This window comes from Emydura macquarii, unplaced genomic scaffold (genome assembly GCF_026122565.2).
Source record: "Emydura macquarii macquarii isolate MOO-44397 ecotype Brisbane River unplaced genomic scaffold, CSIRO-AGI_Emac_v2 contig_3152, whole genome shotgun sequence".
NCBI classification, from domain to species: domain Eukaryota; kingdom Metazoa; phylum Chordata; order Testudines; family Chelidae; genus Emydura; species Emydura macquarii.
The window spans coordinates 15,712-42,531 of NW_027133289.1; the positions used below are offsets into that span (position 1 = coordinate 15,712).

Consider the following 26,820-nt stretch of genomic DNA (forward strand, 5'->3'; position numbering starts at 1 on the left):
CAAACAGCAGACATTCTACAGACCCATTCGTTCTCTGGACTTTGGGCCATGAATTTAGAAACAATGGGCTCGGTTTGCTGCTCTCTCATGCTAGTTTTACACTAATCTAACCTTCGTGGCAATAAGGGAGCACTGTTGACTTATATTCACCTTCTTGTCCACTGTAATCCCCAGGTCCTTTTCTTCAGAACTGCTGCTTAGCCAGTTGGTCCCCAGTCTGTAGCAGTGCATGGGATTCTTCCGTTCTAAGTGCATCAGATTTCTCTGCATAAGATTTCTTTTGGGCTAATCCTCCAATTTGTCTAGGTCACTCTGTATCCTATCCCTATCTTCCAGGGTATCTACCATTCCCCCTAGCTTAGTGTCATCTGAACTTATTCTATGATAAGAAGCGCAAACATTAGAAATGGAGAAAAATCCAGCTAAGGTCCATTTAATCCAATGCACCTTTGTTCCCCACACTACTTTTACTAGTTCCAACGCTGGTGACCTGCATGATGTGTGTATAAAACCCCAACTGGAATCTATGGATGCAAATAAATTCGCTCCTTCCTGGTTTAGATACAAAATGGCAGAGTCATGGTGTACTTTAAAAAACAATTTGGTCTTCCTCCTTCAGATTGTTAGTCATGTTACAGTACATAAAGCTTGACAAAGGTTGCAGATTTAAACAAATCTAGTGCACACTGCAAACATAATCCATTTGTGTATGTTATACACATGTTAAACTGGCTCTGTGGATGTAGGGAAGGAAGTAGATGTGATATACCTTGACTTTAACAAAGCTTTTGATACTGTCTCTCACAGTATTCTTATCAGCAAGTTAAAGAAGTATGGGTTGGATGAATGAACTATAAAATGGATAGAGAACTGGCTAGAGCATAGGGCTCAACGAGTAGTGATCAATGGCTCCATGTCTAGCTGGCAACCGGTCACAAGTGGAATGCCCCAGGGGTCGGTCCTGGGGCCAGTTTTGTTCAACATCTTCATTAATGATCTCGAAGATGGGGTAGATTGCACCCTCAGCAAGTTTGCGGGTGACACTAAGCTGGAGGGAGTGGTAGATACCCTGGAAGGTAGGGATAGGATACAGAAGGACCTAAACAAACTGGAGGATTGGGCCAAAAGAAATCTAATGAGGTTCAACAAAGAAAAGTGCAGAGTCTTCCACTTAGGAAGGAAGAATCCCATGCACAACTATAGACTGGGGACCAACGAGCTAGGCAGCAGTTCTGCAGAAAAGGACTTGGGGGCAACAGTGGATAAAAAGCTGGATATGAGTCAGCAGTGTGCCCTGGTTGTCAAGAAGGCTAATAGCATATTGGGCTGCATTAGGAGGAGCATTGCCAGCAGGTCGCGGGAAGTGATAATTCCCCTCTATTCGGCATTGGTAAGGCCGCATTTAGAGTATTGTGTCCAGTTTTGGGCCCCCCACTACAAAAAGGATGTAGACAAGTTGGAGAGAGTCCAGCAGAGGGTAACAAAAATGATTATGGGGCTGGAGCACAGGACTTATGAGGAGAGGCTAAGGAAACTGGGCTTGTTTAGTCTGCAAAAGAGAAGAATGAGGGGGGATTTGATAGCAGCCTTTAACTACTTGAAAGAGGGTTCCAGGGAGGATGGGGCTAGGCTGTTCTTGGTGGTGGCAGATGACAGAAGAAGGAGCAACGGTCTCAAGTTGCAGTTGGGGAGGTCTAGGTTGGACATTAGGAAAACGTTTTTCACTAGGAGGGTGGTGAAGCACTGGAATGGGTTACCTAGGGAGGTGGTGGAATCTCCATCTTTAGAGGTTTTTAAGCTGAGGCTTGACAAAGCCCTAGCTGGGATGATATAGCTGAGGTTAGTCCTGCTTTGAGCAGGGGGTTGGACTAGATGACCTCCTGAGGTCCCTTCCAACTCTAATATTCTATGATTCTATGATTCTATTCTATAAACTGGCCAGCTGTCTCCCATTTCACAATACCTCCCCATGCCAAATTGTGCTGACTTCAATGCTCAGCCATTTATCATATTTTTGGGCCTGAGTCAACCCATGTTAGAGTCAATTAGGAATGGGCTTGTGTACAGATCAAGTGACTCCAGAATAGCTATTCATTTATTTCAGAATAACTATTCCTGGTTAAGGGCTGGTCTACATTAGAGTTTTGTCGACAAAAGTCAGCTTTTGTTGACAAAACAATGGAGGCGCACACACTGAAGTGCTCTTCCCACCGATGTAACTCCCCTGCTATGCTGACATATAATAAAATCACCTCAAGGAGAGGTGTAGGGTTTATGTCAGTGTAGTTAGGGTGACGCAGTGTCACTGTAGACACTTAGTTCCTTACTTGGGCTGTTGGCTGTCATTTCTGTCGATTTCATGCTGGAGCTGTGAAATTGACAAGAAAGCGGGGCAGCTGGAGCCCAGCTGCCCCCTGCTCCTCTGGAGAGCTGAGTGGCTGGACCCTGCTCCAGTCTGGGAACTGGGAAGCCTGGGTACTGGACCCCGCTCTGCACGGGTGAGAAGCCCCAGGTAGCTTCTCCTGGTTCCCAGTGGGGAACAGGGAGGGGAAAAGCCCCTGGTGGCGTCTCCTTGTTTCCCGGGGGGGGGGTGGATAATGGTGGGGGGCAGCCGCCTGTGAGCCTGTGGGGCAGCCGGGCTCCCGGCAGGGAACTGCCAGCAAAGCTGAGATGCTGCCCCTCTTAGATCGGTGGAAGCATTTCTGGTGAGGTCGCACACCACCAACCTAAGTAGGGCAGTGTGGACATCAGCCACCGCAGTAATTAATGCAGTGGCTGTAAGTCGACCTTTAAATTTAAATTCACAGCCTTCCTTAATATGAATTAATTTTCAAGTGTAAGGAAGCCCAAAGGAATCCGACTGACTTGAAAGGGCATTCAGTCACCAAGGAGGGGGTGAATATAATTAAATGCAATCATTGCCTCAGGCATTCAGTGCAAACCAATGCGAGCTCAATAATGGGGGATTAAACTGTTCTAGAGAGGAGATTCTGGGATAAAGCACGGCACTGAACGCAGATCCCTCAAACCACTAAAATTGGATCATACTTAGCCCTCATTATGAGCTCAATCCTGAGAAGTGCCCCCAGTCCAACTAAAGTCAGTAGAAATTCAGCAGAAGTGCAGTCCGTCTCAGAATTAGGCCCTATGTGAATAATTATGGAGATACAAATCAGGTGGAGGGAATGTCTAAATGCCAGCAAATGCTGTAGAAATTTACCCACAAAGCCCAATAAAGGTCCCTGCTTACCAGCGTTTTCTGACAGAACTTCCACTCGATGTGTAACTAACATCACCGCTTAACGCTGTATCTGAATTCGGCCCAATTGATGCATTTATACACTGTGAGTGTTTGAATTGCTGAGTTTGGTTCTGGTCTGTCTGAGCGTCTTTGCCTTTTGTGGCTGTTACTTGTTCTGCCTCCTCACATACACAAGGTCCTCTTTGTCGGGCAGCCTGGAGGGAGAGGCATAATCACACTCCTTTGAGCAGGTCTGATACCAACAGCAAACAGCAGCGCGCACACCAGCCAAAATAGGCATTTCTAAATGTGTTAGGAATTAAGAGGAATACAAAGTCCTAAATTTGGAGAAATGACTAAACCAGAGCCACTCAGAGAGCGGAGGTGTGCATGTTAGCACCAGCAGATGGATTTTTTAAAACTGTATTTTATGCAGTGCCCAAGCTATCCCACTGGCAACAGGGGAGCATGAAAATAACTCCTGCCTGACACAGAATCATTTATAAAGTGTCCTTTTAACAAGAGTTAATCAAGAGTAAAATTAACAGGCCCTCAGGGGAAGATAGGCGCAGCACAAGCTGAGTCACAGACTGAAGTTTATTACAGTTAACAGCCCACTTGCATTTCCTTCTCTGCCACTCATAAAGGAAATCTAACAAAGATGTTGTTAGGGAAAAGGGGTGGAGAGCCGGAAGGAACAGCAGCCAGTGTAAGCTTGACTATAAAGAGCTAGGCAAAGGGAGAGAGGCAGCATTTCAGCCTGCGTTTGAGTCTTCAGCAAACTTAGCCATGGCAGAGGGACGGGTCAAGTCACTGCACTACTCCATAGGGCTCCTGGGCATTTCTTCAGGTAGGAACCACGTTTGCCTGACAAGGGAGGCTAATGCTGAAATTGACTTTATGTACAATGAGGATACACTTTTCAAATGGGGATTAATTAGATTCTGTTACAGAAAGAAAGAAAGATCTTGCCAGCAATGGGTTCTCTGAATCTTCTTTGCTTAGATAAAACCCTTAGACCTATAAAAACCAATCCACATAAAGCAGTCAATAGCATGTTCATCTTGACTTTCATACACTGAGCTGAATTTTTCCATTTGACCTGTCCTGGATGGGAGTCAAATCTAAATTTTCCAATATAATGTAGTTTTTAACATTCTTTCTTGAGATTCACTTTCCTCTTCCTCTTTCTTTTCTCCATCTGTGTCTCTTCCCTGGATCGCTCTCACTCTCTGTTCCCATTCCTCTTTCTTGTTTCCTCCTCTCTTTGCATTTTTCTTTTCCTTCTTCATCTCACTCTGTCTCCCATTTTCCTGGAAAGCTTTTAAGATGTTTTGTTTCCCCTGTATTCCATGCAGGGTCCCTCTTGCTAGCTGTACACTCCTACAGCTTCACCAGACCAGCCCCTCTGATCCCCAGCACTGCTCTGGGAGTCCTTCTGCTTATCATATCGGCTCTCTTGGCCTATGCAGGTAAGACCAGGAGCACTGGCAGCTAAAAGCCCTTTCTTATACCTATTTGTGTACTGGCCTTTGTTTTGCCAGCAGGTAACCTTACCAGACCACTGTAACGATATGCCAGGGCACCAGTTTTGTCAATGTGCAGAGGGACTCGAGAAAGAAACATCAATTCTAAACAAATCATTTACGGAATTGTTAGGTTCACTGAACTGGAGGGTTGATCACTATAAAAACAGTTTCCAAGCTCTGTAAGAGTGTAATTTAAGGGCAGTCAGTGAATTAAACAGTGTGTTTAATAAGTAGTTTGCCAAGAGGTCCTAATTAGCTTAGGGGAAATCACGGGATATAAAAAGTTTCAAACTATTTTGACTGATTGGTGAATTCCATCTCTCCCCACTGGGGGAATGAAGAAAGAGCTGCACAGATTTCACTACATTTATTTTAAGGGAGGCATGAATGTGATTGCCTTGCATCGGTCCTGGCATTTTTCTAGATAGTGAAAAAAATACTAAGCAGAGAGCTCAGGGGAGTGCTAATGGGCAACAGCATGTCTAACCTCTACGTACCGGGTTCAGCTCTACTCTCAGTGATGACACAAAGCTGCGCTAAGGCCTGGTCCTGATCCAGAGCCCATGGACGTCAATAGGAATCTATCCACTGGACTTGGGATCCTGCCTTTAGCACAGGGCAGCTTTTTGAAGGCCCTCATGACATGGGCTGGTAGCCTTGGTTCAGCCTAGCAGGTAGGTGTTGTCTTCACGTTGGCAGTGATCAGTCAGTCATGGCAGAGGTCCATGAATGCCTGAACATGAAGGCTTGAGTGCTCTTGTACCCTAAGAGGCGAATGGCCTAATTATTACACAGCCCAGTAGCTTGGGGCGTGAACACAAGGGGTTAAACTATGGCCACCCTGCATGGATACGCTATGGAGGGACAAAGCGTGGAGAGCCTCTTGCCCCTAACATACTTGTGCAGGAGCAGCCAGGACTGGGTTGCTAGCTATAGGGGAGCACTAAAGGGGACTTCAGGCAGCGCTCCAGGTGGAGGTGTGTCCCGGAACAGCAGATGTAACAACTGCTGTTTCTAAGGTTGTTGCACCCCAGTCCCTTTGAGTCATAGCTGTTCTTCCACTGCGCAGGCATAAAGCCACAATGGGCCTTGCTCTAGCACTGCTTCTGCTCCCCCCAAACATGTCTCTGGTTCCCAGGGCCCTAACAGAACGGAATAGAAATGGGGAAATTCTTGGGTGCCAAGTTCCAGCCCAGAATGAGCATCTCCCAGTCCTGGTAGAATGTTCACAGCACTAGGGGTTAGTAACATGATCATGCAAATCCTGAGGTACCATGATGAGGGAAGTGCCATGGAAGGTGCTGGTCTAATACAGGAACTGAAGAGGGCATTCCCAGCAGCTGTAGCATGTTTGTAAAGTACAATATTGTTTCGGGGTAGTAGCTGACTCACATTTAACTGTAAATGTCTTTATCAAGTTCTCTAGCCACTTTCAGAGACAGGGTACTGTGCTAGATGGACTTTGGGTCTGATCCAGTCTGGCAGTTCCTATGTTCCTTTGTGAATGACTGGTTATTTATTAAGTGCCAATGAGATGCTCGGTGCTGTACATGACCGGCAATACACACAGGCCCTGCTCCAAAGAGCTGACAATCTAAACTACACAGAAATGGAGTGGACAGAATGCACCAGGGAACCCAGAGGAGGGAATACCAGCACTTTATTTGTACTAATCTATTGTGACAATTATTATTGACTTTCTTCATATGAGCATCATGGAATTTGGATGAAGACAAGATAATCGTTTGGGGGACCCAGATTGGGTAGGGCGGTCCATGGACAAGGGTTGGAGATGTGGAAAATGGCAGACAGTTGTGGGAACTCATGTATAAGTTTATTATCATTAAGAAGTGATGCAATTTACTTCAAAATGTGGCACTGGGACATATCACTCCAGCACACTGACAAACACACCGTGTTATCCTGGAGGTGTCTCTAAGAGCTGGTGGCTTCTGAGACATAGTGACCTGGCATTCCTACTCCCTTTGTTTATTTCCCCTGTAGGAGTTCAGAAGACGCTGAGAAATGCCTCCTTGTTCGTGTCCCTCTGTCTAACCATCTCAGTGCTGTGGTGCAGCTATGGAGTCATCCACATCCTGGCTGGGCAAGGGGTTCTGAATGGCATTGTTGATTTCCGCAATGCCATGGTGCCTGGCCTGGCGACATTTACTCTGGGGTTGCTCATCGTTGGAGTGGTGGGCTTCCTTCAAAGAGAGATCATCCTTGCCATGGTTGCTTCTTGTGTTTCGCTTGCCTGTGCCCATGAAATCGCGATGCTTTATAACATGGCTTTCGGTTCCTCGGCAGTGGCTTGCAATTATATGATTGTCTGCTTCACTGGAGGCTATTTTGTTGTGGGGAGGAGTCTTTATTTTCTCAGCAAGGATAAAATCACACTTCCTGGCACAGATCTGGCCAAGAGCAGGACCAGTGATCAGCTCCAGGCCAATGGTGCCAACATGAATGACTTGGTAGTCATTGGTCTGATCTTGAACATGCTGTCTGCCAGCGTCTTTGGCTGCAGGCTCCTGGGGGTGACAAGCAATCTCTTTTTGGGCCAAGTATCCTGGCTTTGGGCAGCTGGGATTTATCAGATTGGAGTCTGCATTTTCTCTTACCGTGCTTTGGACAAGTTGGCTGCCACATTCTTTGGTTTCACCTCTGTACTGAAATTTGCTGAAGGCTATTCCCTCCTGTACCGGCTCTGGCAGCAGGATGAGCCAATTTTCCCTGTCCCATTCCTGGTGGTTTTCGCTATCCTCTTTGCTGTCTTGGCCCTTTTTATCACTGTGAAAAGCCTGGTGGATGGTCTGTATTTGCTTTTTTATGTGTCCTACTGCATCGCCCTCGCCTGTAGCCCTAATGGTTTTTTTGAAGGTGGCCCCCAAGGCATGGCCGTGGCCATCTTTCTGGCCTCAACCCTTATGGCTCTCATTTACCTGTACAACATGAAGGCGAGTGCCAAAATCCCTACAGGGGAGGGAACGGTCAAGGCCTTGCTCTCCCACTGCAGTCTTCTCAAGCTTCGTGAAGGGAAAGACCTTCATGCTCCCTACCTTGGCTATTCCAAGTATGCAGATGCCGAGGTGCTTGGCTATGCATGCAGCGTCCTTGCTTCCTTTGCTATCACTATGACAGTGGACCCAAAGGCACCACTTGCTACCGTTGTCATACCCTGGGTAGTGGTAGCCGGAGGGATCCTTAAGCTTTTATGTGGTTCGGTGGCCTTTGCCCGTGGTAAAACCTTGGAGAGCAGCGCCTTCATTCTCTATGGGGTCATGTGGATCATCTGGGGCTTAACCAGATATGGTAATCTCTATGGCACTAGCAGGGGCTTCCAAATAGCTGTAGGCATCATCGCCCTCATGCTCGTCAACTGCTTCATTGTCTTCTGCACACTCTTCCTAAGCATCGCCTGGTTCATTTACTCCCTCACCTTCTTGCTTATACTCATCAGCTTCTTGCTGGATGCAGTCAATGCCATCCCAGCTGGCTACGATATTGCTGTCACCATCATCTTTGGCCTGGTCAGCTTCTACTGCTTCCTGTCTGCCCTTTTCAACAGTACCTTTGAAGGTTCTCTGTTCCCTGTGGGTAAGCCAATCGTGAAGCTCAGCGGTGTTGTGGAAGGAAGCACCAAATGCCTTCACTTGCCTGCCAGGAAAGCTTCCTCAGTCAAGCAAATTGCAGGTAAGGGAAATATATAGTGGAGAGAGCAGGAGTAGGGGTTAACTGAGAGGCTTCATTTTGAAGAGAGGTCATGATAGAAGAACTGCTTTTTTTCCCCTTTCTGAATCTACAAACCTTGATTATACTTTGTCATTTTGACCAAGACAGTACGTTCAAGTGGTTACAGCAGGGGGTGGGAATTAGGAGTCAAACGCACTGCTGTTATAAGTGGGAGAAATTCCACTGAAGTCAATGGCGCTGCACCTGCTTACGTGATGCAGTGCTCCTGGTTTCTGTCCCTGGCTGTCCATCCCATCTACTTCCTACATACCCCACAGGCTGGTGCTGCAGCATAACACAGCCTCTGGAGATCCTTGCTGGGATATTTCAAGGGCAGAGGGGGAGGGCTGCTCTCTGGATAGTGGGACTCCTCTTTGCCCCTGTCTGGGGGTAATTTCTTTTAATGAACACTAGAAAATAGACTGTAGAGGGCAACCCTTTAGCAGCCAGGGGATAAAGCAGGAGGCACATTGTAGGCCTCTTCCATCTATAGCTCTTCTGTGAGTTTATGATCCAACAGTGCTATTCACAGGATGGGTTCTGTCCTGTTCCTAGAGATCTTGAAGAATGGAGGGGCCTGCGGCATCCCCACGGACACAGTGTATGTTCTGGTGGCAGCCTGCAATCGACCTGATGCTGTAGAGAAAGCTTACAAGTAAGTGTTTGCACGACAGTCCCAGGTGAGGCCTTCTTCTAATAGTCTAATGGAGACTCTAGGCAGTAAGTGGCAAATGACAGCTGCTCTTGGGCAGTGTCTGCTGCAACAGGTCTGCAGATGCATGGACCTTCATAAGAGCAGTAACTAGGTAAGCATGTGAGTGGAGATCAGGGTTAGAAGAGAGAACAAGTGGCTAGGTAATTGTCTCCTGGAATTTCCATGGCTCCTGCCAGCTGGTGGAGCCAATTGTCTGTGGTATAACAGGACTGTACAAAGAACAAAGAGTCGGGGTAGGGGATGGGAACGTGCTGTCAAGATAAAATCACATTCATGTGAAAAAATCCTCTTCAGGGTTTGGGTTTTTTTTTTCAAGTTGGGCCCCCAAAATTAGTGGACACTTTTGAGAATTTAGGCCTAAGTAACTTGCTCACAGCCACACAAGGAGTCAGTAGCATAACTTGGATTAGATGCCAGATCTCCTTCCTCCCTGCCCCACTGAGGGCTTTATCCACTGGGCTGTGCTGCTTCTGCTACAATGGCTCTTGTGCTTGGGTTAAGAGTGTAAGGGCATATCTGAATCTAAACCTCCCCCAAACTGCTTCGTTGCAGTTTGAGAAAATAATTCCCACCCTCCCTTTGGGTGCTAAAGAGCATTCCTTTCTTTCGTCTTCTCTCCAGGACTAAGCGTCAGGCTCAGGATCGCCCCATGTCACTCTGGATTTCTAGTCTGAAGCAGCTGGAACCTACAAAGCACTTGTTGAACCCTGTACTCTGGGATTTCATGGCAGCTGCCTGGCCATCTCCCATTAGCCTGGTTGTTCCCAGAGGTGAGAAAATACTGTTGCTGTCAAGCTTACCACAAGGCAGAGATTACTGCCGATCCAAAACATAGCAAAACTGTGCTTGCTGTTGGGCCATTCCTCTTTATTTACATGGTGCCATCACTGTTTGTAGACTCCACCCACATCAGTAAGCGTTATGTGGCTCTTTCCCTTACAGGGGAATGGGTGGATTTCCTGGGGATGAAAGACTCTGCCAAATATGTCGGTACCTCTCAGAGCATTGCCGTCCGTATCCCTGACTGCTCCGTCACCACACATCTCATTGATCTGGTGAGTGACAAATGCACATCTCTCTCAGCTTGCTAAAGTCAAGCAGCAATAAAGGTGAGGGGGTTTTATGATCACACTAGCCCAAGTGAACAGGTTTGGTGCCAACAGCTAGCATTCAACACACAGCAAATGGCTAGGGACATCGGACCGGTGTCAGGAGATCTAGGTACTTCTCCCAGCTCTGTCACTGTCTAATCTTGGGCAAGTCACTTCACTTCACTGTTCCTCCAGCTGTAAAATGAGATCATGCTAGAGTTGGTCAGGAAGTTTTTGACTAAACCTTTTTTCATCAAAAATTGCCGATTTATCAAAACCAAAACGTTTAGTGGGAAAGGGTGGGCTTCAGTGAGAAGGATTTGGGAAAAAGAGTTTTGGAAGTGTGAAACAGCCTGTTTTGATATTTTCAAAACAAGAAATGCCAGTTTTCTAGTTCAGAATGACTTTTTGTTTTGAGATTTAAGCTGAGTAGATGATAATAAAATGTCAAAATGGAAACAAAACATTTTGACTGACCCAACTCAAAAGTTTTTTGGGTTTTTTTTGGTTCATGAAAGTTTTTTGGAGATTTTGATATTTCATTGCGATTTAAGATGAGAAAAAGGTCAAAATCTCAAAATTTTTCACCGGATTGGAAAACCGTTTCTAGCTCAGCTCTAGGTGATACTCACTTTTGTAAAGTTCTAGGGAAGAAAAGTGATCAGTATTATGACTTACACAAAATATTTCATTAAGATGGAGTTAAGGTTGCAGACACATAGCAGTTGTTTGGTTTCACATTTCCTCACAAGAATGTTTAAAAAACCTAACAACCCAAACTAAAAAATGTACAATTAACAATCCCCTTGTCTGAATCACCGTCTATTTGCTAGAAAAGTTCTACCTCCATCGCACATCTAACCTCCTATTTTGAAGGCAATATAATCCTTTTTTGGATTGTAGGTGTGGACCATGGAGCAAAATGGTGCTTATGCAACCTCAGTTATGGAACAAACGCTGTTGCCCCATAAACTCCTCCAAGCAGTGGTATCTGGGGTGACAACATCATTGCCCAAGTGCGCCTGTATTAGTATAATGCAGCAGTGGACAGATATATTTGCCATACCAGGTCACAGAAAGAGCTCAGTCCAAAGATCTGGTCCACCTAGCTCAACTCCTCAAAGTCTCAGAACAATTCCTTCTCCCCCTAATGTCACAATGCCACCAGCTAAACGCTCTTTGTTTTCCCATTTGATACATCCCTCATGCTGTTTTCTCTGGTCCCGCTGGGTGGAAAAGCTTTTACCCTTTTCTGCTTGGTGCTGAGCACTTCTCCTGCTCTCGTCCTTATGAACTCTTGGTGTCAACAGAAAATGAACATGTGGTCGGGTGCAATTCAGTGGCATAACTGCTGCATAGAGCGCTGCATGTGGGAAACTTCCTACTGCAATGTACCTAAGCCCCACTGCCTCTAAGCCTCATCGATACAGCTACAAGTGGGACTGCATTGATCGCACAGAACGTGCGATGGCTGGTGATGCTATACTAAGGCAATTTATTTTGTGAGGATTTATAAGGAACCTGATCCCAGTTGGCCTTCCATAAGTCAGACGTCTTCCCCACCACTGTGTCTTTGGGCCTTTGCTAAAGAAACCATGACACCCTGCATGCTCTTGGATAATTTGCTTGCTGCCTGTATTTCCATTGAGGTTCCAGTGTAGTTTACTGTCTCGTGAAATTAAGATGTTTCATTTCTTCCTGAGGAAATATGCTTCAGGAATTATTTTGGGGCAGTTCTATGGCCTGTGTTATCCAGGAGGTCAGACTAGATGATCAGAAGGGTCTCTTCTGGCCTTAGAAGCCAGGAAATTCAGAAAATCCTCAGTTCAGCCTGATTTTCCATGTGTTCCTCACTATCCTGCTGTCCTCATACTCACACTTTGGTGCCCTCCTTCAGTTAAAATGGGCTTCAACAAACAAAATATCAAGGTAAAGTAAAGTGAGTCTATGAGTTTCTGTGCTGGAAGCCCTGTTCAAAACTCGCTTTCCCATTTTGCTGTCCATTACCAGGTTGGTCCCATTGCAGTCACATCAGCCAATCCAACTGGAGAGGCAGACACTACCCACCACAATCAGGTGTATGCCAAGCTGGGAGACAAGGTAATCACCAGGTGCTTCTTCACATTCATCCTGGGATCTGATTGCAAGTTTATTTTGATTTGCTCCTAGTGGTTAAGACTAAAAGCCTGGAATAGATTGTAATTAGAAACTCGTTGAGGGTTATCCCAGAATCATAGAGTTGGAAGGGACCTCAGGAGGTATCTAGTCCCACCCCCTGCTCAAAGCAGGACTAACCTCAGCTAAATAATCCCAGCGAGGGTTTTGTCAAGCTGCAGCTTAAAAACCTCTAAAGATGGAGATTCCACCACCTCCCTAGGTAACCCATTCCAGTGCTTCACCACCCTCCTAGTGAAAAACATTTTCCTAATGTCCAACCTAGACCTCCCCCACTGCAACTTGAGACAGTTGCTCCTTCTTCTGTCATCTGCCACCACTGAGAACAGCCTAGCTCCATCCTCCCTGGAACCCCTTCAGGTAGTTAAAGGCTGCTATCAAATCCCCCCTCATTCTTCTCTTCTGCAGACTAAACAAGCCTAGTTCCCTCAGCCTCTCCTCATAAGTCCTGTGTTCCAGCCCCCTAATCATTTTTGTTGCCCTCCACTGGATTCTCTCTAACTTCTCCACATCCTTTTTGTAGTGTGAGGCCCAAAACTGGACACAATATTCCAAATGCGGCCTCACCAATGCCGAATAGAGGGGAATAATCACTTCCCGTGATCTGCTGGCAATGCTCCTACTAATGCAGCCCAATCTGCTATTAGCCTTCTTGGCAACCAGGGCACACTGCTGACTTGTATCCAGCTTCTTATCCACTGTTACCCCCAGGTCCTTTTCTGCAGAACTGCTGCCTAGCTCATCGGTCCCCGGTCTGTAGCTGTGCATGGGATTCTTCCATCCAAAGTGCAGGACTCTGCACTTGTCCTTGTTGAACCTCATCAGATTTCTTTTGGCCCAATCCTCCAGTTTGTTTAGGTCCTTCTGTATCCTATACCTACCTTTCAGGGTATCTACCTCTCCCCCTAGCTTAGTGTCATCTGCAAACTTGCTGAGTGTGCAATCTACCCCATCCTCCAGATCATTAATGAAGATTTTGAACAAAACCAGCTCCAGAATCGACCCCTGGGGTGCTCCGCTTGTTACCGGCTGCCAGCTAGACATGGAGCCATTGATCACTACTCGTTGAGCCCTATGCTATAGCCAGTTCTCTATCCATTTTATAGTCCATTCATCCAACCCATACTTCTTTAACTTGCTGATAAGAATACTGTGAGAGACCGTATCAAAAGCTTTGCTAAAGTCAAGGTATATCACGTCCACTGCTTTCCCCACATCCACAGAGCCAGTCACCTCTTCATAGAAAGTAATCAAGTTGGTCAGGCATGACTTTCCCTTGGTGAATCCGTGTTGACTGTTCCTGATCACCTTCCTCTCTTCCAAGTGCCTTAAAATGGATTCCTTGAGGACCTGCTCCATGATTTTTCCAGGGATTGAGGTGAGGCTGACCGGTCTGTAGTTCCCTGGATCCTTTTTCCTTCCTTTCTTGAAGATGGGCACTATATTTGCCTTTTTCCAATCATCAGGGACCTTCCTCAATTGCCAGAAGCTTTCAAAGACAATAGCGAATGGCTCTGCAGTCACATCAGCCAACTTCCTCAGCACTTTCAGGTGCATTGCATCTGGCCCCATGGACTTGTGTATGTCCAATCTTTCTAAATAGTCTTGGACCTCTTCCTTCAGCACTGCGGGATGTTCACCACCTTCCCATTCTGTGCCGCCCAGTGCAGTAGTCTGGGAGCTGACCTTGTCTGTGAAGAAAGAGGCAAAAAAGGCATTGTGTTCCCCACATCCTCTGTCACTAGGTTGCCTCCCCCATTCTGTAAGGGGCTCACACTTTCACTAATCTTCCTCTTGTTGGAACATACCTGTAGAAACCCTTCTTGTTCCCCTTCACGTCCCTTGCCAGCTGCAACTCTAATTGTGCTTTGGCCTTCCTGATTTCATTCCTGCATGTTTGAGCAGCATTTTTATAATCCTCCCTAGTCATCTGACCAAGCTTCCACTTCTTGTAAGCTTCTTTTTTGTGTTTAAGTTCACCAAAGACTTCTTTGTTAAGCCAAGCTGGTCGCCTGCCATATTTGCTATTCTTTCTGCACATTGGGATGGCTTGTTCCTGTGTCCTCATTAAGGTTTCTTTAAAATACAGCCAGTTCTCTTGGGTTCCTTTCTCCCTCATATTAGCCTCCCAGGGAATCCTGCCCATCACGTCCCTGAGGGAGTCAAAGTCTGTTTTTCTGAAGTCCATGGTCCGTATCCTGCTGTTCTCCTTTCTTCCTTTTGTCAGGATCCTGAACTCAACCATCTCATGGTCATTGCTGCCTAGGTTGCCACCCACTTCTACTTCCCCTACCAAATCTTCCCTGTTTGTGAGCAGCAGGTCAAGAGAAGTACCGCTCCTAGTTGGTTGCTCCAGCACTTGCACCAGGAAATTGTCTGCAACACTATCCAAAAACTTCCTGGATTGTTTGTGCTCTGCTGTATTGCTCTTCCAGCAGATGTCAGTGTGATTGAAGTCCCCCATGAGAATCAGGTCCTGTGAACTGGAAACTTTCCCTAGTTGAGTGAAGAAAGCCTCATCTACCTCATCCTCCTGGTCTGGTGGTCTGTAACAGACACCCACCACGACATCACCCTTATTGTTCTTGCTTCTACACTTAACCCAGAGGGCTATGGAGGATGAGAAAGAAGGGTGGAAAAATAAGGAATCAGTAGTAACACAAACATTTTTGGTTGCCCTTCAGAGCCATAATGATCTGAGTGCCATACAGCATTTCTGGGCCTAGAAGTGGCAAAGCCCTTGACATTCTAATGTTCCAGGGCCTTTGGGGCTGTCAAAGATCCTAGAACCCTTGTTTTTGGTTGTAGTTTTCAGAACTAAAGTGCTAAATCTGTGACCAAGGCTGTAAAAATCTCCAGAGACTAGAACCTTTGGGAGTTCTAAAAGTTTCTGAATCTTAGGGGATTCCCGTCTTTCATGAGCACTGCTAATTAAATTATCAGATTTATTTGTATTTTCCAGTCTTTAAACTCGGAAAGCAGAGTTAATGCCTTAAGTCACCCCATGACAGTACTGTATATTTCCCACTGAAAATATGAAATTTGAGACCACAAGTTAATGGCAAGTTCATGTGAGGATGACAGACTCAGAATATGGGAAGACCACCGTTCTTTCACCATTCTCACATCTGACCATTCTGACTTCCTGTGTATACAACAACAACCTTAGCGGAGATGCTCAGTGGAAGTAGGCCAGCGTAGCTCAGTGCATGTAAACCAACTGAGCTCCACTAAAGTAAATGGAATGGTGCTGATTTACACCAGCTGAGGATCTGGCCCTTGAATTTTACTTAGTGCATTACTTCCACCTTGCTTTGGTCAAAGTCACCCGAAATTACTAGATGAGAGCTGGAAATCACCAGTGTTTTCGGGTGACTTTGCCCAATGCAAGGTGGAAAAAGGAGAGGGAGGGGATGGGAATCTCTAGCATGGCTAGAGCCGGTAGGTAATGCTAAATCCATTGAGAAAGGGAAACTCTTGCCCCTTTATCCAATGGTCTGAGAAGGGCCCCGTGATATGAGTGTTGCTTACTATCTAGGTGGATGCAGTTCTGTGCGATGGGCCTTCTCCAGAGAACATTGCCTCCACTGTTGTGGACTGCACCAAGATTGAGAGTGGAAACATAGGCTTCTTCAGGGTGGGCATTGTTCCCAAATCCCAGGTAAACCATCTCTTTGCTGTATTTCTCTGCCCCTTCACGCTCTCTTTCCCCTTCCCACTGAATGGGTCCTGGAAGGACAGGGAGGCACCAGATCCATGGGGAGGCAAAGACACTTCCAATGGTTTGGAGAGTTAGGATGCCTGTGCCCTGTTCCTGACTCTGATGTGACCCAGGGCAACTCACTTCCCCCCTTTGTGCTGGAGCGTCTCCCTCTGTAGCATGGGGGTTATGGTACTTGCCCATTTATGAAAAGTGCTTTGAGTTCCAAGGTTGAAAGGTGCCTCATAAGTTAGTGCAAAGCTTTTTCCTTCTTCCAATTATATTAAAAGATGGAGGGGTATCCATTGCCAGTCAGCAACTGGGCCCTTGAGGTGTACAGTCTTCCCGTGTGCCAATCTCAGAGTCTTCGAGCTGAAGTGGAGGCTGGGTGCAACTCGCAAGAGGGAGGGGCCAGCCAGCGTGGCTTTAAAAGCGAGATGGCCTCTTTTGATGGCAAAAGAAGAAGCTAGTGCTGTTGCCCCTCAGTATCCAACTCCCCATCCTGTTTGTCCCCTCCAGGTGCTACAGATACTGGAGCAGGTGCAGAGGAAACACATGCAGGGCCATGCCAGTGACAGTGCCCCCATGGCGGGCCAGGAGAAGCAGCAGAACCTCTCCCATGCCATCCCCAATGGGACACATGCTGCTGACCCAGAAGAGAGGACACTGGCATCATTCACTAACAATGCGTTCAGCACTGATGAGGAGGGAGCAAAGCTCTGAGCAACCCAATGATATGTTTACTAGGGAGGGATTTGCCAGTAAGTGATATGAACATAAAAATAGGGGATGGGAGAGAGATCCCTGCTTCTGCTGCAGTTAATCCACCCTTCTATGGTACTGCTAAACTGCCCCTGCCTGCGGGTGATTTATAACCCAGGAATGTACAGTTCTACTTTTCATTTTTGGAGTCCACCTGATTTCACCAAATGCCATCTATATATATACACACCATGCCGCATATGATCAGAAAATCCCACTGGAGTGATTTACTGGCCCCAGACCCCTCTTCAAGGGTTTATTCACCCTAGAGATTACTCAATTTGAAGACTGGACATATGGCCTCTGATTTGGGAAAGTCTTTATATTCAGATTACTTATATTGATTTGTTTAGGTGGGAACCCTACATGAAACAAGTGGTAACCCCCCACCCCCACAAAATAGACCTTTTCAGAGGCTTGAATCCAGTGGTGATGAGTGCAGAAATGCTGAGATAGACAGCAGATGGCCCTGGGTGTTGGCACCTGCTTCCAAGATAGTCAGGTATCTCAAGTTTAGATACTTGGCTCAAAATGAAGATTGCAGAAGCTGCCGCAAAATGAAAGTGACACTGGTAACAACACTAATCACTTTATGTAGAAAATGACCCCTCATCTATCTGAGACTTCATTCTCTGTTAAATGTAATGCAAGGTGGGGATCGTGTCTAGGTGATCCCAACTACAGTAGCTTAGAAGTAGTGGAGTTTCCAAAAAGACCCTCCTTTCTGAGCGAATGATGTCGCCCTGGGAGCGGAGCTCACAGAATCTATGCTGCAGCCACATTTTTGAAGAATCAAATGTACTTTAACTTGAGAATGCAGAGCCTGAGCCTTGTATTGTATATAGAACTGTGCAAATAATTGTTTTTTCCAGTTCTCTGGCCGAAACAAACAAAAAGGGGGGGAAATTGTTTTGGGTCAAAACGGACATTTCAATTTTGAGAATGAAATGTTTTTTTTCAGGTTTGGTTTTTTGTTTTTTTTTAATGGAGGTAAATTTTGAAATGCAAAGTTCTTTCATATTGAAGAATCAAAATGTTTCATTTTGAAAATGTCAAAATCAGACATCTCGGGTTTCTTTTCAATGTGAATTCACAAAATGTCTTGGGTGATCTGAATCTGCGGCTATAATTGTGTATACCTTATACTGTAATGTTGCACTTTTGTACAGCAAGTTTCATGGCTCTGGTGCAGGTTTTAAATGGAGCAGTGGATGCTGAACTAAGGGAGGTGAATAAGAGATTCAGACCTCCATGAGAAACTGTGCATAGGATGAACCCTCGCTGGATATGGAATTCAGCTGCTATTGGTGCCTTCACCTGCCCTTCCTCTTCCCACCCAGCTAAACAACTGTTGAGCCTGTTTCTGATCTCACCTACACTGGTGTGAAGACCTGATCAAACTCCAGCTAATGTCAATGGAAAGGGTCTTACTGACGTCAGCGGGAGTTCGATTGGTTCTTGAAGCGGGAGTGAAATTCAGCGAGGCCCATGGAATTGGAGCAGTATACATTTCACAACCCCAGGATTGGTGCTATGCCCACATCTTTGCTACCTCTCTTGGGAGGAACCTTTCAGTGGGTCAGACCCCCTGGGGCTCTCACTCTTCCTTCAGGGTAGGCCACGTGGCTTCACCGCCTCCTTCGACTGAGTCTCTGGGGCTCCAGCCCTCCTGCTTCACACCATGACCATTGCCCAGCAATTGCAATAAGCTCTTGGTAGAGACTTGTACACTGCTCAGGGATTAATGCATCTCACCCAGTATTTACAGTGACACTCGGGCAGTGTGGTCAGAACAGTCGAGTTTATCAGTCAGCTAGAACCCAGCATAGGAAATCCTTAGATTAGTGTAGAGAAATGAAGCAAAGAGAAATAAAGCAGAGACCATTCTGGTTAGCCCAGAACCCAGCCAAGCTGGAGTGATGCTCCATTGTCTCTTTCTCAGTCTGACATCCGTAGTCAACTTGCAGGTGAGAGAGAACCCCCACCTTCCTCCAGAAACCATCACTTATCCCCCATCTCACACTACTCATTCCACACACACTGGCCACACACCGGGGGCTTTGCTCAGCTTCCCTGCTGAGTGGCAGGGAAATCCATGACTCGTTGGAGCTTGCATAATTTCTCTGGCCCCCTTATTGATTTGGGTTGGTTTCATCCAGTTCCTTAACAACTCTTCATTCCAGCCAGGCAGGGAGTTGACACTCACTTATGTAACTTAGTCTGCACTGAGAACAAATTTAATCCCTCACCTCCCCGCTTTCCAGGTAACAATGTGACATATAAGGGAAACTGAGGCACAGATAAGCTTCATAAAAATATTACAACAGTTGCCAGTTTGTCACAATAATGACTGCACAATAAGGCCTTTTTGATTTGTTGAGGAGATGGCTCCCTTCTATGCAGACAGAACTGACTTAGTTAATTTATTTTGCTGAGTTTCTCACTATGACTGATTTTTTTTTACTGAATATTCAAAATCAGTAATGCATTTCTAATAAAATATACAGCTTGTAACACTGAACAGCATTACCACTCATGGGGATTATCAGACTGGGCTGCAAACCAGGAGCAATGGCTCTGAAATGAATTTAAACACTCCACAGTGCCTTAGTCTGTTATATCCCTCAAGACTGCATGGAATTGTCTGTATCCTCCACAAAAGCTGCCCGTGTCTCAAATGGGAGGAGAGAAGTCATAGATTACATCAAAATTAATCTGTGGGATGATTTCAAGAGGTTTGCATTTACTGTGTAAGCTCTTTTTGTTCCATGTTTGTACAGCACCTAGCGTAATGGGGCCCTGCACTATGACTTAGGGCTCCTAGGTGCTATGGTATGCTAATAATAAGGCACCTGGGCTGAAGTGGGCCCCATTCCTTAACTACGTTAAATAAGAAGCAGGCATCACTGAGGAAGATAAAGTCCAAGATGAGGAGTCCTGAAGAGGGTTTCCAGAAAGATACCTTAGTATCACAGACTTCTTCTCTAAGGACATCTAAAAAGAAGTCCCAGTGTAGAGTTTCTGGATTCATCATTGTTCTGCACCTTGAATGGTCATTTATAGGGAGTTCAAAGTGGGCTGAAAATGCTGGCCTTCCCAAAACCCCAGTCTTGACCCATTCCTCTTCTCCAGGACAGTTCTCACTGGCCAAGTGGACAGCCCCCCGTGATGTTAAATTATGTCCTTTGCCACTGTTAAACCTTTAAGTCCAACTGGAAAGACTCACAAGTGCCTCATGTTGCTCAATAATGTCCCCTTCTGTTGCTGTAGGGAATATCATTAATGAGCTCCAAAGGGCTTCCCTTCGAATCCTGCTCAGCTGGAAGGATGGTGATTGTGCTACAGGGCCACAGGCCTGGTAGGGGATGGAGGGGATGGTTAGGGAGCTCAGAACTGCATCCGAGGGAAGTGATTAAAGTACACCATGACACAATCAGTGATGGGTGCACTTCAGAAGGTCCATAGGTTCATTCTGGTTCCATCTCTGAACCCCTTGGGCCTGAAAACTTGGGCTGGGAATCTCAAGTGGACGGACTTCTTGTGAGATTTCCAACACTTCCTCTTCCTGGCTGGGGTTGGAAATAACCCTTCAAGAAGGGCCTTCCCAGCCGCACTTTGGCCTTTGCAGACCCAGGAGTGCACAGGCAGCGACGACAATGAAAAAAAGAAAGAAAAAGAAAACAAACAAAAGAGCATATTTGTCATGTCTCAGGAAAGATCAGCTTCATCATCTGCTCCCGTGTAGCTGATCTGATGGCAATGACTGCTTAAAACGTGTCTGCTGGCTTTGTGATTGGGTCCAGTACCGTACCAGATCGACTAGTTCAGATGGAAAGCATGATATTAGAGCCACCTCTCCAGAGGAATGAGTCCCAGTAGGAGGGGAGGGACACAGGGGAAAGGGAAAAGGTTGAGAGAAAGTGCTTCCTATCAAAAAGATATGTGATGAAATCATCCCAGAGCCTGAAGGCCTCTAGTCACCCTGACAAAATACAAATGCTGTCAATCCTTATATAGGGCAACACAAATCCTTTGACTTTTCCAGATCAGGCAATGGTCAAGAGCACAGAGGAGACACCCCACATTCTTCTCCCTGAAAAAACTACTAGAGCCTAGTAACACAGAACAGTTCTGTGCCCCAGTCAACCCATCCCAGATACAGGTCAGCTCAGTGTGGACCAGCTCTGAATGGGCTCTCTATCATTTGTTGGCAGGCATCCCATAGTTCCAGGTCTCAGTCCTCACGTGACAGAGAAGGCTAGCACTTTAGCCAGCACGCCAGTCACTAGTAGCACTAATTAGGTTCTGCTGGAGGATGCCTAATTGCATCAAGATTTCCAGGCCACAGTGGAGTTAGTGAGTCAGTTAGTCCATTAACAGGGAAGCTGTGTAGAAGGGCATAGGAAGGACTGCATAGGGGGGAAGAGAAGGAAACAAACAGTGAGACAGAAAGCTCGGAGGGCCTGACAAAGGGGTCTTCTGAGTAGAGACAGCTTACTTCCCTTCCCCTTTGGAGAAGGGTTAGAAAGGGAGACACAGTGTAAAGGTGGGGAGACACTGATATATACTGGTGAAGGGATTAAGCATTGTAAATTACATGAGGGTGTTCACAAAGTAGGTCTCAGAGCACTCGGGGGGAGAGGGGGTGGAAGAGACGGGGTGCAGCACCTCACTGCCCTGTCACACCTCATCTACAAAGGGCGTTGTGTCATGGGCCCAGGGTAGCTCAAAGATCATGTAAAGCTCTGGGATGAAATGCATGGGTGACAACTTAGCTCCCCTGGCTCCTGGGAACTCTATACAGTAAGGGTAAAGCTCCTATGTGTGAGAGACAAAGAGATTTCTCAGGGGCTGGCCCAAAGCTGTGCAACAAACTCCCCCAGAAACAAAGGGCCATCACAGTCTTCCAGACTTTCTGCTCCGAATGCACGGTGCACAGCTCTGACCTGTCTTCTTTAAGGTAAATACATAATGTGAAGATGGGGTGTGTACCTCACACTGGCATTGAAAGGGTTAAATGGAGCTAGCGAAGCCAGTTATGCTACCTGGCTGCATTTGGAGGGTGATCCAGGCCTAAATGAAGATGAAGCCCAGCTGGGTGGTTTCTATAACAAGAGGAAGCTTGGCATCCAAAGGGGCTGCAGGGAGAGAGGAAAGACGCTTGTAGCCCTGCTGTGAGTAGCAGGGACGGGACCCTGGGGTGCTATGGAGAGGCCATTAAGGTGGAGCATGCTTGTGGTGAGCCCTGACAGAAGGCCAGTATCTAGACCTCCAGAGAAGAAACCCAGGGAGGCATTCAACAGAAAAAACCTTCAGGAGGGAGTTTACACCCTGGGAGAGGCCCTGATGGAAGAGGGCAGCAGGGGCGAAGGAGAGTCCTGGAGTGGGCCTGAGAGAAGCCCACCCAGAGACAGACGGCCTAAGGGTTGGGGCATCCAGAGTAGGGGCAAGACTCCAGGAGGGTCACCCCTGAGAGGCAGCATTAGGCAGAGGCTTGGAGAGCTGGGGAGGATCCAGGATGCCCTGGGGGAGGGGAGCAGAAGCTGCTTTTGTTGTGGTTTGCTTTTGAGATTCAGAAGCCCTGGGGCCACTGCTCTGATGGAGGAGTGGGACTGAAGAGGAGCCCTGCAGGAGCAAGAGAGGCCAGACTGATGACTAGTGTCACCTGGGACGCTAAAATGCCCCCCAAATAGATCTGGTCCCCAAATATCGTAACGTATGTCACTGCAGCACACGGAGATGGTCACAGATATGGTGAGGTGGCAACACTGAGCAGGATTCACTCAGATTGCATAACACTCGAAATTCCACTCAACGCCATTTTCCAGCCGTGGCCAAGACAGAGCAAGGAAGGCGGGAGAGAGAAGGGGAGGAGGGGCTAGATTTGGGCACAGAAATAGCACTCCTTTCCCGGTGTGTTGCACACACATATATGTCCCCACCCCACACAGAAACTCTCCTCTTAAAGATGCAGTCTAATGACAAGTTTATCTGAATAGAAAAAAACCCGCTCCATGTTTTGCCTCATTTTCCCATGTAAAGGTGCACATTCCCCAGTTCAGGTCGCTGGGTCCAAAAGCGAGTCTACTGGTCGATGCTATGCCAATTTCCAAGAAACACCAAGTGACTGAAAATAGCCATAGCTCAATCCTTTACTGGCCACAGTGTGAGCAGCATTAACAGCAGACTAACTTATCCAGTGAGAGTAAAGCCCAGCTGATGGGCATTGATTAATGTGTGATGAATTGTCTTGTTCTCGAAATATTCCATGAAATTCGCAATACTTCCCTGTATTCATAAACAAATGTCACCTTATCTCTTACACGTGTCAATCTGAGTCAATCAGTTTCTGGTGGCTTCCTGATCCAGGAAGCTGTTTTCAGTAAATACTGTACCAGCATTAACATTATTATATAAGGGGACTTCCTTAACGACAAAGGCTTCATCACCAAGACCAGGTATTTACAAAATACGCCCAATTGACTGTCTAATGACTCATTGGTTAGCTCTCCTTCCTCCTCACCTCTTCCCTAACTATAAAGCAGCTCTGATTAATCTGACAGGAGCTGATAAATTTAGCTGTGGCTTGTCGGTCTCCCATCCAAATCGTAATCAGGCCTGGCCCTGCATAGTTCATGAACGAGCTCAGCCAGGGGTGCTATCGCTGCAGTCTTGGGTGAGATTGAGCATGTCTGTGATTGCTAAAAGGAAATGCTTTGCACACAATGCACAGTTAACCTGTGGAACTCCCTGCGCCATTGAGGCCAAGAACTAGCAGGACTCAAAGAAAGAGCGGGCATTTATATAGCTAACAAGAAAACCCAGAGTTCTCACATATGCAGTCATGAGGCGTTCTTCCATATTATTGCCTATACTTCTACATTGTGATCAGTCGATGAAGTTTCAGCACTTTGGGGCCTTTAGATGAGTTGTGCTCTATACATGTTATATATCAGCCCTAAATGCTGTGTGGGGATTCCCATTATAAACTCCTCTTCACAGGAGACAGTAATTCACTCGCCGTAGCATGCGGAAGGCTGAGAAATGTGGTGTGAAGGTGGTTTGCCTGGATGAAAATCCTGCTGTTGAAAATGATCACAATGTATTTTGTAGTCAGGAAGCTACAAGGTGATGACACAGCAGTGACTTCATTCTGTTTTGGGGTGTGATTCTTCATGGTGGTTTTGCTTTGCTCTGCCTGGAAAAGGGTTGAGGACAAGGACATTGTGGTGTTTTTAGAACCAAATAATTTGGCAGTAAATGAAGGTGTTGTCAACCGTGATGAGAGGAGAAAAGTCTTAATGGTCAGTCGCGATTAAGCAACGATTGGCAGGAGAGTGAGCACAGGCTATGTTGTCTGGCGCACTAAGCCTCAGAAGTCCTGGGTTTTTGTCCAGTCTCTGCTCCTGACTCTGACCTTGTGCAAGTCACAGCTGAGCAGTGCAGTGGTTGACTGTTGCAGTGTGAGATAGGGTTACAAGTTTTAATGCCCTAACTTGTCCTTCTCCCTCTGTGACCTATCACACTGGTCAAGATCTATGGTGGCTGTCCTGCTCTCGGCTCTTGGAATTGATTTCTCCATGACTGGTGGATAAGACGTTCTCACTTGAGCCCATTCACCAATGAGATCTGTTCCATTTGTTAGTCCACCAGAGGGTGAACTTGGCTTTGTTCAGGGCCATGTGTAAATGTCACCTGTTTGTTCATGCGTTTTATTGAATGACCAGCCATCACAAAGACAAAGGGGCTATGTTTAATTTTCCTGAATTCATCCATTTGGGTGACTCACAGGTGTTTGGTTTATTGTGGGGCATGCAGATGTCATGGCAACAGGTGCTATACACAACCAAATACACACATGGAAATAAAATACTTCCGAATATCCTGAATGATTCAAGATGAAAACATTTCTGGCCCTCCTATATTATGATTATAGTATGAAACTGGAGATAAGCCAGTTGAGTGTCTCTGGATTAAGCTTAGAAGCAAGAACAATAAGGGTGATGTCGTGGTGGGTGTCTGTTACAGACCACCAGACCAGGAGGATGAGGTAGATGAGGCTTTCTTTACTCAACTAGGGAAAGTTTCCAGTTCACAGGGCCTGATTCTCATGGGGGACTTCAATCACCCTGATATCTGCTGGAAGAGCAATACAGCAGAGCACAAACAATCCAGGAAGTTTTTGGAGAGTGTCGCTGACAATTTCCTGGTGCAAGTGCTGGAGCAACCAACTAGGGGCCGAGCTTCTCTTGATCTGCTGCTCACAAACAGGGAAGATTTGGTAGGGGAAGTAGAAGTGAGTGGCAATCTAGGCAGCAGTGACCATGAAATGGTCGAGTTCAGGATCCTGACGAAAGGAAGAAAGGAGAACAGCAGGATATGGACCATGGACTTCAGAAAAGCGGACTTTGACTCCCTCAGGGAACTGATGGGCAGGATTCCCTGGGAGGCTAATATGAGGGGGAAAGGAACCCAGGAGAGCTGGCTGTATTTTAAAGAGACCTTATTGAGGGCTCAGGAGCAAACCATCCCGATGTGCAGAAAGAATAGCAAATATGTTAGGCATCCAGCTTGGCTTAACAAAGATGTCCTTGGCGAACTTAAACGCAAAAAAGAAGCTTACAAAAAGTGGAAGCTTGGTCAGATGACTAGGGAGGATTATATAAACACTGCTCGAACGTGCAGGAATGAAATCAGGAAGGCCAAAGCACAATTTGAGTTGCAGCTAGCAAGGGATGTGAAGGGGAACAACAAGGGTTTCTACAGGCATGTTGCCAACAAGAGGAAGATTCGGGAAAGTGTGGGCCCCTTAGAGAAAGAGGGAGGCGACCTAGTGACGGAGGATGTGGAGAAAGCTGAGGTACTCAATGCCTTTTTTGCCTCTGTCTTCACAGACAAGATCAGCTCCCGGACTGCCATAATGGGTGGCACAGAATGGGAAGGAGGCGAACATCCCGCAGTGCTGAAGGAACGGGTTCAAGACTATTTAGAAGGATTGGACATTCACAAGTCCATGGGGCCGGATGCAATGCACCCGAGGGTGCTGAGGGAGTTGGCTGAGGTGATTTCAGAGCCATTGGCTATTATCTTTGAAAGCTCATGGCAACAGGAGGAGGTCCCTGAGGACTGGAAAAAAGCAAATATAGTGCCCATCTTCAAGAAAGGAAGGAAAGAGGATCCAGGGAACTACAGACTGGTCAGCCTCACCTCAATCCCTGGAAAAATCATGGAGCAGGTCCTTAAGGAATCCATTTTAAGGCACTTGGAAGAGAGGAAGGTGATCAGGAACAGTCAACACGGATTCACCAAGGGAAAGTCATGCCTGACCAACCTGATTGCTTTCTATGATGAGGTGACTGGCTCTGTGGATGTAGGGAAGGCGGTGAACGTGATATACCTTGACTTTAGCAAAGCTTTTGATACGGTCTCTCACAGTATTCTTATCAGCAAGTTAAAGAAGTATGGGTTGGATGAATGAACTATAAAATGGATAGAGAACTGGCTAGAGCATAGGACTCAACGAGTAGTGATCAATGGCTCCATGTCTAGCTGGCAACCGGTCACAAGCGGAGTGCCCCAGGGGTCGGTCCTGGGGCTGGTATTGTTCAACATCTTTATTAATGATCTGGAGGATGGGGTAGATTGCACCCTCAGCAAGTTTGTGGATGACACTAAGCTGGGGGGAGTGGTAGATACCCTGCAAGGTAGGGATAGGATACAGAGTGACCTAAACAAACTGGAGGATTGGGCCAAAAGAAATCTAATGAGGTTCAACAAAGAAAAGTGCAGAGTCCTCCACTTAGGAAGGAAGAATCCCATGCACAGCTATAGACTGGGGACCGACAAGCTGGGCAGCAGCTCTGCAGAAAAGGACCTGG

The 26,820-nt window shown here is 46.6% G+C and overlaps 1 protein-coding gene across 1 annotated transcript; it reads left to right on the plus strand.

The window, feature by feature from the left end:
* Positions 1-2,597: 2,597 nt before the first annotated feature.
* LOC137142115 (uncharacterized) lies at positions 2,598-16,903 on the plus strand. The gene is made up of 10 exons (XM_067531345.1): positions 2,598-2,617; positions 3,889-4,091; positions 4,600-4,713; positions 6,775-8,460; positions 9,055-9,154; positions 9,836-9,984; positions 10,157-10,269; positions 12,316-12,405; positions 16,019-16,141; positions 16,700-16,903. Exons 1-10 carry the CDS (start codon positions 2,598-2,600, stop codon positions 16,901-16,903), a joined length of 2,802 nt encoding a protein of 933 aa, XP_067387446.1.
* Positions 16,904-26,820: the final 9,917 nt, after the last annotated feature.